The sequence below is a fragment of the Halichondria panicea genome, chromosome 4, assembly GCF_963675165.1.
Source record: "Halichondria panicea chromosome 4, odHalPani1.1, whole genome shotgun sequence".
Lineage (NCBI taxonomy): Eukaryota > Metazoa > Porifera > Demospongiae > Suberitida > Halichondriidae > Halichondria > Halichondria panicea.
Genome location: NC_087380.1, coordinates 2,146,684 through 2,159,466, shown reverse-complemented (window position 1 = coordinate 2,159,466; position 12,783 = coordinate 2,146,684). Strand labels below are relative to the sequence as shown.

At 41.3% G+C, this 12,783-nt stretch overlaps 2 protein-coding genes across 2 annotated transcripts; both read right to left on the bottom strand.

Moving 5' to 3' along the window:
• Positions 1 to 7,662: 7,662 nt before the first annotated feature.
• Positions 7,663 to 8,891, bottom strand: LOC135335191 (ephrin type-B receptor 4a-like). Its single transcript, XM_064530609.1, has 5 exons — positions 8,848 to 8,891; positions 8,296 to 8,636; positions 7,963 to 8,174; positions 7,854 to 7,908; positions 7,663 to 7,783 (listed from the first exon to the last, which is right to left on the bottom strand). The coding sequence occupies exons 1-5, from the start codon at positions 8,889 to 8,891 to the stop codon at positions 7,746 to 7,748; spliced, it is 690 nt and encodes a 229-aa protein (XP_064386679.1). The 3' UTR covers positions 7,663 to 7,745.
• Positions 8,892 to 10,105: 1,214 nt separating this feature from the next.
• Positions 10,106 to 12,246, bottom strand: LOC135335189 (E-selectin-like). Its single transcript, XM_064530608.1, has 6 exons — positions 11,877 to 12,246; positions 11,653 to 11,822; positions 11,399 to 11,588; positions 11,140 to 11,343; positions 10,431 to 10,649; positions 10,106 to 10,356 (listed from the first exon to the last, which is right to left on the bottom strand). The coding sequence occupies exons 1-6, from the start codon at positions 12,244 to 12,246 to the stop codon at positions 10,106 to 10,108; spliced, it is 1,404 nt and encodes a 467-aa protein (XP_064386678.1).
• Positions 12,247 to 12,783: the final 537 nt, after the last annotated feature.

Here is a 12,783-nt window from a genome sequence, read left to right as displayed (position 1 = left end):
GATATATTGCAAGGCAGTGTAACTTTTGCAACTATTGCTTTACTGCATGCAGAAACAACTACTATCCTATAAATTAACAGATATTGCTACGCAAGAGTCTAAACTGAGACTTCAATGGCCTCCAAGTAAGCAAAACTAAAGCCGAAAGAAGCTTTAGTTTTGCAAATCCACAAATTATAATCCAAATGGACATGGCTATCAAAACTGTACATGTTAGTTTTCGTTGCATTAGTAAACAGTTGAGCAGTTACAGCTAGAATACACACACAGACACACACAGTCAGCTTTACCGTACGGCATAGTTATAGTTCTGTAATCCGTTATCACTACCAACGTTTTTATTTGATTTGTTTTTCCATTTCTTATGATTTGTGAAAGAGTAGTTATTAGTGGACTCTCGTTAATCCAGCCACCCTTGGGAAGTGCAGCTTGGTCGGAATAGCGAGGTGGCCGCATATAAAAAATAGCCGCAGCTAAAAACAACCCTACCATTAGCTAACATGCACCATTAATTAGCTAACACAAAACTAGGAGAAACTCCCACGTATGGATATTTTATTGATGCATGGGTGTTGGCTTTAAAAAGGTGAATCGAAAGTTTTTACTTCCACATGGTCCAAAAAGGAAGTTTGAACTCAATACTTTCAAGATAGCAAATTACTTTCACACAATCCCAAAAGGCAAAATAGTGTCTCTGTGCATTGTTTGTATATATGGGGGATTGATAGTTTTTTGGCATTGAAACGAAAACTGCGAACATTTATTCTGAGGGTTCTTGAGCCATATGGCAAAAACGTTCACACGTGAAAATTTCCCACTATACAGCACCACAATTATGTTTCACAGACCTAAGCAAGTTGGTTTTGTGCTCCAACTCCCTCTAGCCTCACAAGTTACAGTGTCTGATCCTGACATACGGTATCTATTGTTGCACGTGTAAAACACTCTCCCTCCAAATGCTGTGCTGGTTCGTGTTCCAGGAGATCCATTGTGAATAGTGGGAGGCGGGCAACAGTCCACAACTGTATGCATGCATGTATCACTATAAATATATTACACCATACGCGAACTTTGCGAGGTGATCAATTTGCAACAATAAAATAGCAAAACCTAAATTTGTATACTGCATGGTAAATATATACAATCCTTGGCAGAATGCAATAGTTAGATGGCAAAAGGTAATTTGTTTTTAATTTCACCAGAAAAATAATTATTATATATACATATTGTCGCATATGCACATGTATCCATCATGCATGCACTGCATGTACTATAGCATGCACTAGCTCACTCACCCAGGTTAATATTGGCACAGAGGGTCATTTCTCCTCCAGTAGTTGGTATGGTACAGCAGTAGGACCCAGTTTGGACTCAGGGGGTTGTTGGACTGTCTACGAGCCAGTCTGATGAGTTGTGGAGCATTCCTCACAATGTAGAACTGCTGTCCAGCAGCCGTTGACCCAGCATTGTTCAGTATCACACTCCCATCAGGATACGTCCCCACTGTCCCAGTCCTCCATTACCATTGTTCTCAGCGTGACTTCTACAGCAGGCGGTGAGGTCAGTCTGACAGATGAGAGAGGGCAGACCACCCACAGCATCCTCTCCAATATCAGTGATGGGGATCTCAGTGTTGTTAGTGGTGATGTTGGTTGATCCATGAGATAAGTACACTTCTGCATGCATCCAATTAACATTTATTACACTATGCATGCTAGAGCTGGCAGAGGTCATGAAAGTAAACATACCAGCTGCAGGTGAACTTTGTCCACACACTAGTAGGAGCTGAGCAGCTCCAGTCAAATACCAACCAAGATACACAATCACCTAACTTCTTCATGTTATCTTCATGCATGCATGCACATGCATTCATTGGTTTTGTTGACTTTATTATAAATGATGACAACAGGAATTTGAATTGAAATTTCCACACATCAAAACTGCATGAGTGTATACATGCACCCACGTACACAGAAAATAAATACACATACAATACTGTACAGCTGCTAGTTCAGTTACTAACGGCCCCTGTACACATGGAATGCAGGGTATCTAAGCATTGTCTCCAGTTCAGGGTTGTGTTTCTCCATCGTGTTGGTGACATAGTACAGAACTAAACTGAGCCAAATTCGAATGGTGATGCAAATCCGTACCTCCCAGCAGGGTCTCTGTACACGGGGATCCTCTTGAACCTGCATCCATCTCTGCACGGGGAAATAAGAGGAAAGTGATCAAAAATCACATAGTCTGATACTAGCCTCGATTCCAGCCCGAGTTGTTTCTAGCTTTCAACTTCGTTCTATTAAAAAAAATCGGCCTGGGACCGAGGCTAAGTCTATGATAATTATTATCCTTTAGATCATGTTTGTCATAAATACTGCAATCTGATTGGTTAGAGGAAATGTTCTATCCAATTTAGAAAATCATGTACTTCAATAGAAAATCATGTACTTCACTTAGAAAATCATGTAGCAAAGATTAGATAAGAACATTCAAATCTGATTGGCTAAATACTCATGGTTGCTATGATCTAAAATGCTTAGACACTGTTTAGGAAGTTTCCACATGATTTAGAAGTCCTCAGGGCTAGTAGAACCCTCACTGCGTTCGGGATACTACAACCAGCCCTTTGGGCTTCTAAATCATGTAGAAACTTCCTAAACAGTGTCTAACTATTATATGGATACTGAAGATTATCACGAGTCTGTGCCAGTAACTGCACGAGTGCCTGCAAGGCACGAGTGACAGTTACTAGGCACAGACGAGTGATAATCATCAGTATCCATGGGATAATGCATTTATTGCTTGGCAACCAAAATGCAGGTTGAATCTGCGCATGCGCAACATGCGGTTGCTTTATCAACCAGAAGAATGCGTAGCAACAAAATTGAGTTCTCCCAATTGAAGACGAGTTTAAGAGAAAGAAAACAGCTAGAAAGACAAAGAAATAAGACTCTAGAACACCAAGAGAGCTTGCAGAAGGCTACTTAAAGATTTTGTAGAGAACAGACAAGAAAAAAAGACAGAAAAACGTTGACAACCAGCAACCCGTTTTGAAAATGAATAGTTCTGAAGGATAAACAGCATGTGCTTGCTTTTTATCATGCTCCAGTGGCTCCAGTGTATCAGAAGAGGAAACATGCACCGCTATAACTGAAGAAAAGTGTGACAACCGTTTTTGAAGCCAAAACGACTTTATACAAGCCTGAACAGGCTTATATGGTGGTGCAGTACACTTCTACATGTGCAATACTCCGCTCAAAGTACCCACTCCCAACACTGATGCCTGTTTGATGCATTAAATATGAATACTGACAACCTCCTGACCCTCAGCTTCACTGCAAAAAGAGCACAGAAGTGATACAGAGCATCAGAAAACAAGAAAAGAGACTGATAAACATTGCAATGCATGATTATAAGTGTGTAAACTATGTTTTTCTTGTTCTCTCACTGCTGAAAACGTTTTATTCCAAATAAGAATCACTTCCTAGTGTGCAATAACAAGTGTGCAATAATACTTCCGGGTGTGCAATATGGAAAAATATCTGCACAGTCGGTGATGAGTCGCTTCCTGTGCAATTTGAATGTAAAACGCTGATGTCAGCACTTATTAAAAAGCAATAAATAATAGTTAGATACTGTTTAGGAGGTATCTATGGGAATTATAAGCCCAAAGGCCTGTCAAAAGAAGTCAGTTCATAATAATGAAGCAAAGTGTCTGCAGGCCTCTTATCACGGCAGGTGCAGTGTACAGTTTGGATAGTGATATCTGCATAAGGTGAATAATTAGAATGGAAATCCCGGGATTGACCTGTTCAAGGATGCTTGTTTTGCTGACTTTCGAGTGTGCCTAGACTCCGAAATGAAGCGCTTGCAGAGAGCTGGACTAGGGTCACAAAAGAAGGCTGAACCTCTAATACATACTCCGTGCAACTGCTGCTACTAGACTCTACAACGCTGGAGTGGACGAACAAATGATAATGGAAACAACTGGACACCGAAGCTTGGAAGGAGTTCGCAGCTACAAGAGAACTTCTGAGTGTCAAAAGAAGTCAGTTTCAGACATCCTCAACGTAAAGCCAATTAACATACTGGCACACACTGATCACTCACAGATGGCAGTGCAACAAAACTCACAAACCAACTGCTGTCAATTTATGCCTCCAAACTTTAACTTTAGTGCCTGCAACGTTATACCATCAATCTCTCTATATGCCTACATCCAACAACCAACGTATTAACAGCGACTGAACATTATAATTTTTTATCATTACCAAAACAAAACAGTTACTTCTCATTGTTTTTTATAATACAATATACAAAAAACATGTTTGAAAAACACAAAAATTAATAATGAATGGTTGTTGTGAACATGAAAATTACAGGTTTATATGAGAATTTACAGGTTAATATGGGAAATATAAACCCTGTACTGACCAATCAGATTGCTGGATTCTGGGCTACTAGTAACTAATGATACATACTAGCCTCGATTCCAGGCCGATTAAAATACGGCCTGGTACCTATTAATAATAATATATATCTTTACAGTGATATTATACAGTGTGATATTAGTGACATATTTAAAATAAAGCTATAGAGTCACTGAAAGCTTGGACCACTTAAGGAACAGCTTAGTAATTATATATATATACATGGTAATTATACATGGTATGTACGTGTATTAGCTATACATTTGTAACACGGACAGAGAAAATGAAAGGTGCAAAGATTGTTCGGGTCGAAGTTCTCCATAAAATGTTTCCACAGGTATTTTGTAAGGTGTGTTTTGTTTTGTTCAACGATGACTCTAGATCCAAAACACCTCTTGGGAGCGCATTCCAGAGCCGGACTATACGGATGAAAAAGAAATTTCTTGTAGTCGTTAGCCTCACGAATTTGTGCTCCAGTTTGACACCATTTGCTCTTGTCCTATTATTAACAAACTTTATGTACTTTTTCAAGTCATTTGCATCAGATGTGTCTTTCAGATTCCTGATTAACAGCATTATGTCTTGGATTTCAAGCCAGTACATGAGCGGTAGAGTCCTAAGCTCAAGAAGTCGATATTTATAGTTATTTGAGTAGTCATTCAGAATATACTTCGTTGCTTTACGCTGTATTCTTTCTAGACTTTGAATATGTTTTATAAGTTGCGGCCGCCACAATTGACAGCAGTAAGATATTTGGGATTTCACCAGTGAGCAATATAGATTAGTATTTTCTTCAGTTGTATGGGTGAGTGGGGAGGTATATTTCTTCTGATAACATAGAGCGCTTGGTAGGCTTTGGAGCAGATAAGGTCAAAATGTTCGCTCCATGTTCCACGATAGGCTATTTGAAACTATTACACCTAGCCTAGGTCCTAGGTCTTTCTGTGAATTTACAAAGGGAATATCACTCTGGCCAATGGTGTAAGGGGCTAATTCTTGAGATGGAGTTTGGGTGGAGAACTGAATTGCACTGCATTTGGTGGGATTTAGGGCTAAGTTCCACTGCTTACACCAATCACTGATTGCCTTTAGGTCATCTTCAAGCCTTTGGTGATCTTCCATAGTATTTATGGTCTTTAGTAACTTGACATCATCAGCAAAAAGGAAGCAGCTGGAATAGGTTATAATGTCAGGTATATCATTTACATAAATTATGAAGAGGAGTGGCCCTATTGCAGGGGTGATAGTGCGCATGGGTTAGTTTATTCTCCAGAATCTGGGGAATCCCCTTTTTCTTTCTCTCATCTATTTTCTATCTTTGTACATCAGCTTAGCTCTCTATTGTGTTGTTCCAGAAGGCTTTCACACTAGTCTAAAGCCAGAAGAGGCTCTCATCTACCTCTATGACGGTTGTATGGTCAGGATGTCTTACCTTGGATCTGTACAGGCTATGGGAAGTGTATGGTGCCTCAAACTGCTACTTGCGAAGACTACCCGGCTATAGGACCATCCTAGACGTAGATGAGAGCCTCTTCTGTCTTAAAACTAGTGTTCAAGCCTTCTAGACCAACGCAATAGACGGCATAAGCCACAGCTTTTCAGAACTCAGTCATAGAGATAAAGTATTACGGAACATATTTTTAGTAAACGGACTAATTTCCTGTGTAATTTACTAAGGTTTTACGTTCGTAGTACGATTACCCATATCCTGGGTAATTTGAAGCGCATGCGCACTATCACCTCTGCAATAGGTACCAGGCCGTATTTTAATCGGCCTTGAATCGAGGCTAGATACATACATGCTCCGTGTCAATGCACCAAAACAAATTATTGACAATAAATGGGTTTCAAAACAGCATGAATGTACAGTACCAATTTAGGCTCATTGTCAAGTTGCAGGTAGTTTTCTCTGACAAGGTGGGAGGGCACGCTGGGGAGAGAATAGGTTATTAGTGTAGTGCAAGATTGAAGTATGCTATAATTAATCATTGAAACACAATGCACACCGGCTATATTAAAATTCCGGTAAGGGGACATAGTTTCGTTTCTCAGAGGGGGTGGTCTATTTTTTACACATTCATTTTTGTCTGGCTGCATCCAGAGGCCTCTGAGAGTGCAGTGGCGTAGGCAGAGGGGGGCTGACGGGGCTAGAGCTGTTTCATCAACTCCAACTCAGCTTGAATCACCTTGATCTGTCAATCTATTCTGCACTATACTGCTGCGTAGTTACTAGAATGATGTCATTCAATGGAAATGTGGGCAAGGCCATCTACTGCGCATGCTTACTGCTGATGAAAAGTGATGACCTTTTTATAGGTAAAATTCCAAGCTATTCAGCGCCTGCTCTGGCCCTGCTCAATGGATTTGAGCCCTGCCCTTCCCAAAATCCTGGCTACGCCACTGGAGTGGCCAGTGGTGAATCAGGATGACAACTACGTAGAAAAATTCTACCTCTAATCTTGGGACGTGTATAAATGACATGGCCTGGAATCGAGGCTATCAGTATAAGTTGCGGCTTTTATTGAAAGATGGATCTACTGATTTTCGCGGATTGACCTCGAACCTTGTATTTAGTGCCTCGAAAATTTTGAAATCATGGTTTACTTTCAGTATTGAAATCCTCGTATTGAAAGACCTCTCTACTGTAGGGGTGTGATCATTCAAAATAAAAAATGTAGTGCCTCGAATATAACCCTCTATAAGGTAACACATTCCTCCGCGGCATGACCTCGAGAATCCACAACTATTTTAATGATATTGCCATGCAAAATAAAATGCAATAATTATACGTGCACATAGTCGACAGTTGCATAATGATTACAGGAGGTTGGGTATTTCATAAGCTTGTGGGCGGTGGGATCCCGATAAAATTAATTATGCTTGGAATACTTTTAGTATAATTATTTAATAATAGGTGTCTGAGAATGATAAATAGGCAACAACGTCCATTTTTGGTAAAGATCATTACATTTAGTTTTATAACGCTGTTCAAAAAATGTCTGAGTTATTGCAAGGTGAAAAAACATCAATGCACAGAAACACACCGACAGCAAACATTCGTACATACTGGAACCGACCCACTACATTCCCCCTGTTCCATTAGCCCAACAAAAAATGTCCAGATAGTTCTACTACTATACTTTCTACTTTCCTCAACGGGTTGCAAATAATTATCACCTCTAAAGATCTTGCTACATCATCTATACAATATCTAAACATTAGCTGTTGCTATCTAAACATTAGCTGTTGCTACATCGTCTATACACAATGTTTGGTTCTAAACATTAGCTGTCGTTACGTATCATCATTCACTCATATAGGGTCAGTGGAACCTTCAGTATTCTTGCAACCTGTACATAGAACGATGCATTTAAAGTGTATAGTGACATGGAACTTGGTGTAATCACACACAAAACTTACCCAATGGCACTACCTCACTCCACCTCCCCTCTGCAACTGACGTTTTTGCTCTCACCTGAACAATATACATATACATTGCATTGCTAAAATACAATGTGTATAGTCATACCTGCACCATGGCGTTATCAGTACTGATGAGCCTGGTATCATCTCCAATGGCGTGGAAAAGTTCTTTTCTTCCTTTGGACACCACCAAATCTGAACCAGACCCTTGAGGAATGAACCTGACGTCATAGCCAGTGATCCTCCCATACGACCTTGTGGGCTCGATCCAAACCACAACAGTGCAGAAACCGATCACCAGGGAGGGAGCATTAGACCCTTGAGGGCAAGGTAGAAATATTAATTAGGAAATTCAATCACAATAATTTTCAATTGTACAACTAACTACACATGCAATAATTTACTAACAAAATGGTTTCAAAAATGCGAGTCCACTCACTTGTATCCCCAGTCATGGTTACCACATCACAGCTCCTGTTCTGCCCTCCGTTCTCCTGATCACTCACTCCATTCTCAGGGATCACTCGGACTGTGTAGGTGGTGAGTGGCCGCAGACCAGACACTGAGTAGTCCACCAGGGAGTCTTGTTTGACGTACGGCCTGCTGTTGTGTTGAGTAAAGGTCTGGTTGTCCTCAGAGTAGAATATGTTGTAATAGAAGTCGTCTCTCCCAGTGATCTTGGGCCTCTCCCAACGCACAGTGATTGTGTTACCTCGAGTCCTCTCAGCAAAAACTTGCAAACTCTTACAGCTAACCGGAGGGGCTACGTATATGGATAAACTAACATTTTAATTGTCAATGTGTATTGTACAATTCAACTACTGAACACCCGCTTGCACACATGCATGCATGCCTTGCAGAGTGCAATCCTTACATGAACATGGAAAGTTTGGTCCTTCTAGTTTTGTCCTGTAGTAGCCGCGAAAACAGGTACACTCCACACTACTTTCAACAATGCTGAAGGTGTTTCCAGGACAAGGCACACACGCACTCTCTCCAGTTGACAACTCTTCGTGATAGGTTCCCACTGGGCATATACGCTCTAACAAACAACATAGCACAGCAAGACTTGAATGCAAACAGTAAGTGTATTAAAGCACACACCTCTGCATTCTGGTGATTTGCTCCAAGTTGCATTTGCCTGACAAGTACTTGTAGCAATCCCAAAGAGTGCATAGCCATCATTACAGTTGTAGGTCACTGTCCCTGTGAATATTGTGGTTGTTGGTATCCCATGAGATCCATTGGTAATGGACAAAGGAGTCCCACAGTCCACAGCTGTGTGTGTACATTATCACGCCACGCTTTATAAAACAAATACAGTAACATACGTGGGCATTGAGGAGCAGTACCATCCCACTGACCACTAGGACTCCTACCATCACCAGTACAAGCCCTCACGTTGTCTCCACCTATTAACTTGTACCCAGGGTTACACAGATAAGTAGCTATTGTTCCATACTTGAACACCTCAGTTGTACCAAAAGGTGAGTAGACAATCGTTCCATTGACAACATTAGGAAGAGCAGGGCAAGCAATCTCTAAAAAAGTAGTAATATGCAGCTAGTCTCTATATACGTATAATTATACGACTACTCACCATCACATGTTGGACTTAAGCCATTGAAGGTTCCAATTTCAGCATCATTTGTTTCTGTACATGTTCTAGTCTCAATAGTACTCAGGCCAAAACCAGGTGAGCAGGAAAAGGTGGCCACAGTTCCAAAAACGTAACTGCCACCTTCCACTGGACTAGAGTATGAGATCATCCCATTAGTGGGAGCCATCACCGAGTCAGAGGGGCATCGAATGTTGTTGTCTGAAGTAGTAACAAGTATACCTATAATACTATTAATGCACTACTCACCAATGAGGTTAGCACAGAATGTTCTCAACACTCCACCACTGTCAGGTATTCTACAGCAGTAGGTTCCCAGTGGAGTCTGGGTATCATCATTACGATACAGTCTGATAGCGTGATGAAACCTTGTATAATAGAATCCATCATCAGACCTAGGTACTCTCTTCCTCCGGACAATACTTCTTCCATTAGGAAACAGCCACTCTCCAGTACCAATACCTGAAGATGAGTCAACACCTCTACAGCAGATGGTTGAGTCAGTGTGACATGTCAAGGATGTGTCATTTGTAGTATCAATCCTAGTGAGTACAATATTACTGTTGTTCGTAGTGTAGGTTGTTCCTTGAAAGGACAGGAAAATCCCTCGAGCTATACAAGAGAACACGTTTCAACTTTGTACACACATGCAACATTTACCGTGGAACTGACCTGCACAGATGGGAGCAGTTCCAGACCACACCCCCACAGCACTGTTTCCATTATCAGTACAAGTTCTCACATCATCTCCCCCTCTTCTTTCCAATTTGGGAGGGCATGAGACGACATACTGTGCTCGTGTTCCGTATGAGTAAGGTGGAATTTCATGATGATAGATTATCGTACCGTAGGGGTAAGGGAAAAGAGGTTGGCAAATGTTACCTGCATGTGGTTATTGAAATTAATGATAGTAGAATTACTGAAATTTTCTGTAAACAAGACCAAAAGAGACTTACGGACACATCTTGGAGCCTGTCTATCAAACACTCCAATAGTATCAAGTCCATTATCATCAATACAAGTTCTTATCTCAGATCTCCCTAGGGAGAGGTCCAGAACAAACCCAGCGTCACAGACATAAGTAGCCACAGTGCCCAGATCATAGTTAGGTGTGTTGTCAATAGTGTAGGTGATGAATCCATTGGTAATGCCCGCTAGAGGAGGACACTCAATAGCTGCATGGGAATAATCATTTCTGTATAGCAACTTCATACGGATATACCTTGGTTCCTGTCTATCAGTAAGGAATTAAGTGTATATGACAAATACTGAGCATACAAATACAAACTTACTAGAGGAAAACACTCAATGGCTGTACAAATGGAAATAGGGTGTAAATCCCAGACTCTATATAAAAAAAATCAAGTGTGTATGTTGAAGGATTTGTATAACTATAGTGGTGTAGCTCGAAGAAGTTCGAAGGAGTCGGCTAATTTTTTTATGCTGTGGTGTAAGTGTGTGTGTGTAGTGTGTGTAGTGTGTTAGAGGAGGACACTCAATAGAAAAAAAAATCAAGTATGTATGTTGAAGGATTTGTATAACTATAGTGGTGTAGCTCGAAGAAGTTCGAAGGAGTCGGCTAATTTTTTATGCTGTGGTGTAAGTGTGTGTGTGTAGTGTGTATCTCTGTAATTCATATACTAAAAAACAAAGCATTTTACTTACACTGACACACTGGAGCTGATCCACTCCACACTCCATCACTCCCACAAGTCCTGGTGGTACCTCCATTGAGAGTGTAGCCAGTGGTACAGGTGTAGGTGGCCACAGTGTCTGGACCAGCAGTCCCCATATTGTAGGCAACTATTCCATTGGTCGGATTAGTCAGGTCAGAGCAGGTAGTGGGTGGAGGACCAGTCGATCTTGTGTCTATACACAATAATTATTGTTTGAAATGCGAACTGTGTACGAATTACAGACTCACCTTGACAAGTTGAAGCTGACCCACTCCATCTCCCTCCACTCACACAGACCCTGATGGTGCTCCCTCCAGTGAGAGTGTAGCCAGGATTGCAGCTGTAGGTAGCTCCAGAGAAGATAGGTCTGTTGTTAGGAGATCCAGCACTGTAGATAATGTCTCCATTGGTGAGGGTGAGGTCAGAGCAGGCTGCTATCTTAGTATGAAACACAAAAAACATATAAACAGCACAAAATCTATATCTACTTACACTGGCACACTGGATCCGCCCCACTCCACACTCCATCACTCCCACAAGTCCTGGTGGTAGTGACTCCATTGAGAGTGTATCCAGTGTCACAGGTGTAGGTGGCCACAGTGTCCAGACCCAGTGTTAAGTCATTGTATGAGACTATTCCATTGTTCAGGGCAGGGAGAGACAAGCATACAACTGGAAAGGGAATGGGATTGTGAATGAACCAAGGTTGGAGAACCACTAGCTCACCCAGGCTGGCACAGAAGGTCATTTCTCCTCCATTAGTTGGTATAATACAACAATAGGAACCAGTTGGACTCAAGGGAGGGGGGTTAATACTCTCTCTACGTGCCAGTTTAATGGATTGAACATCTCTGAATGACACAAACGGTCGAGATGCTCCTGATCCACCAGGAACACGGTCTCCGTTTGGATAGTGCCAAAATCCAATTCCTCTTGCCATTGTCTCACTGGGTGTACAACATGCCACTAGGTCAGTGTGACAGATGAGAGAAGGACGACCAATCCCAACATCCTCTCCAATATCAGTGATGGGGATCTCAGTGTTGTTAGTGGTGATGTTGGTTGATCCCAGAGATAAGTACACTTCTGCATGCATGCAACATGACACTAGATAGTAGGTCGTAGTTAACATACCCTTTCCACACACTAGTAGGAGCTGAGCAGCTCCAATCAAAAGGACCAGCCAAGAAACACAGTCACCTTGTAACTTCTTCATACTGCATTCGTTGAGATTAGACTAGTGTATATCTATTTACTCTAATGACAACAGGAAGTTTGAATTGTAACGCATCAAAAGTGTACATGCACCCACATGCATACAGCACATCAAGAGTAGATAAGAGTACTCTTTAGCACATACACAGAAAGAAATCATTTAGACTCTGCAGTGGCGTAGGAAGAAATTTCTCAATGGGGGGGGGGGGGGGGCTCTGGTTGTAACTGTACATAGTGCAGCTTGATAAGTCATCTCTATAATTATATGTAAGAGCCTAGAAAGATGGGGGGGCTCAAGCCCCTCCCTCCTATAGATCACTGCTCTGTATCATGTAGATCAAAAACAAGCTATTGGCATCAATTTTCAAAGCAGTATAAAGTACACATATTTAAGGCATTTAAGCTCTATTGACTAAGT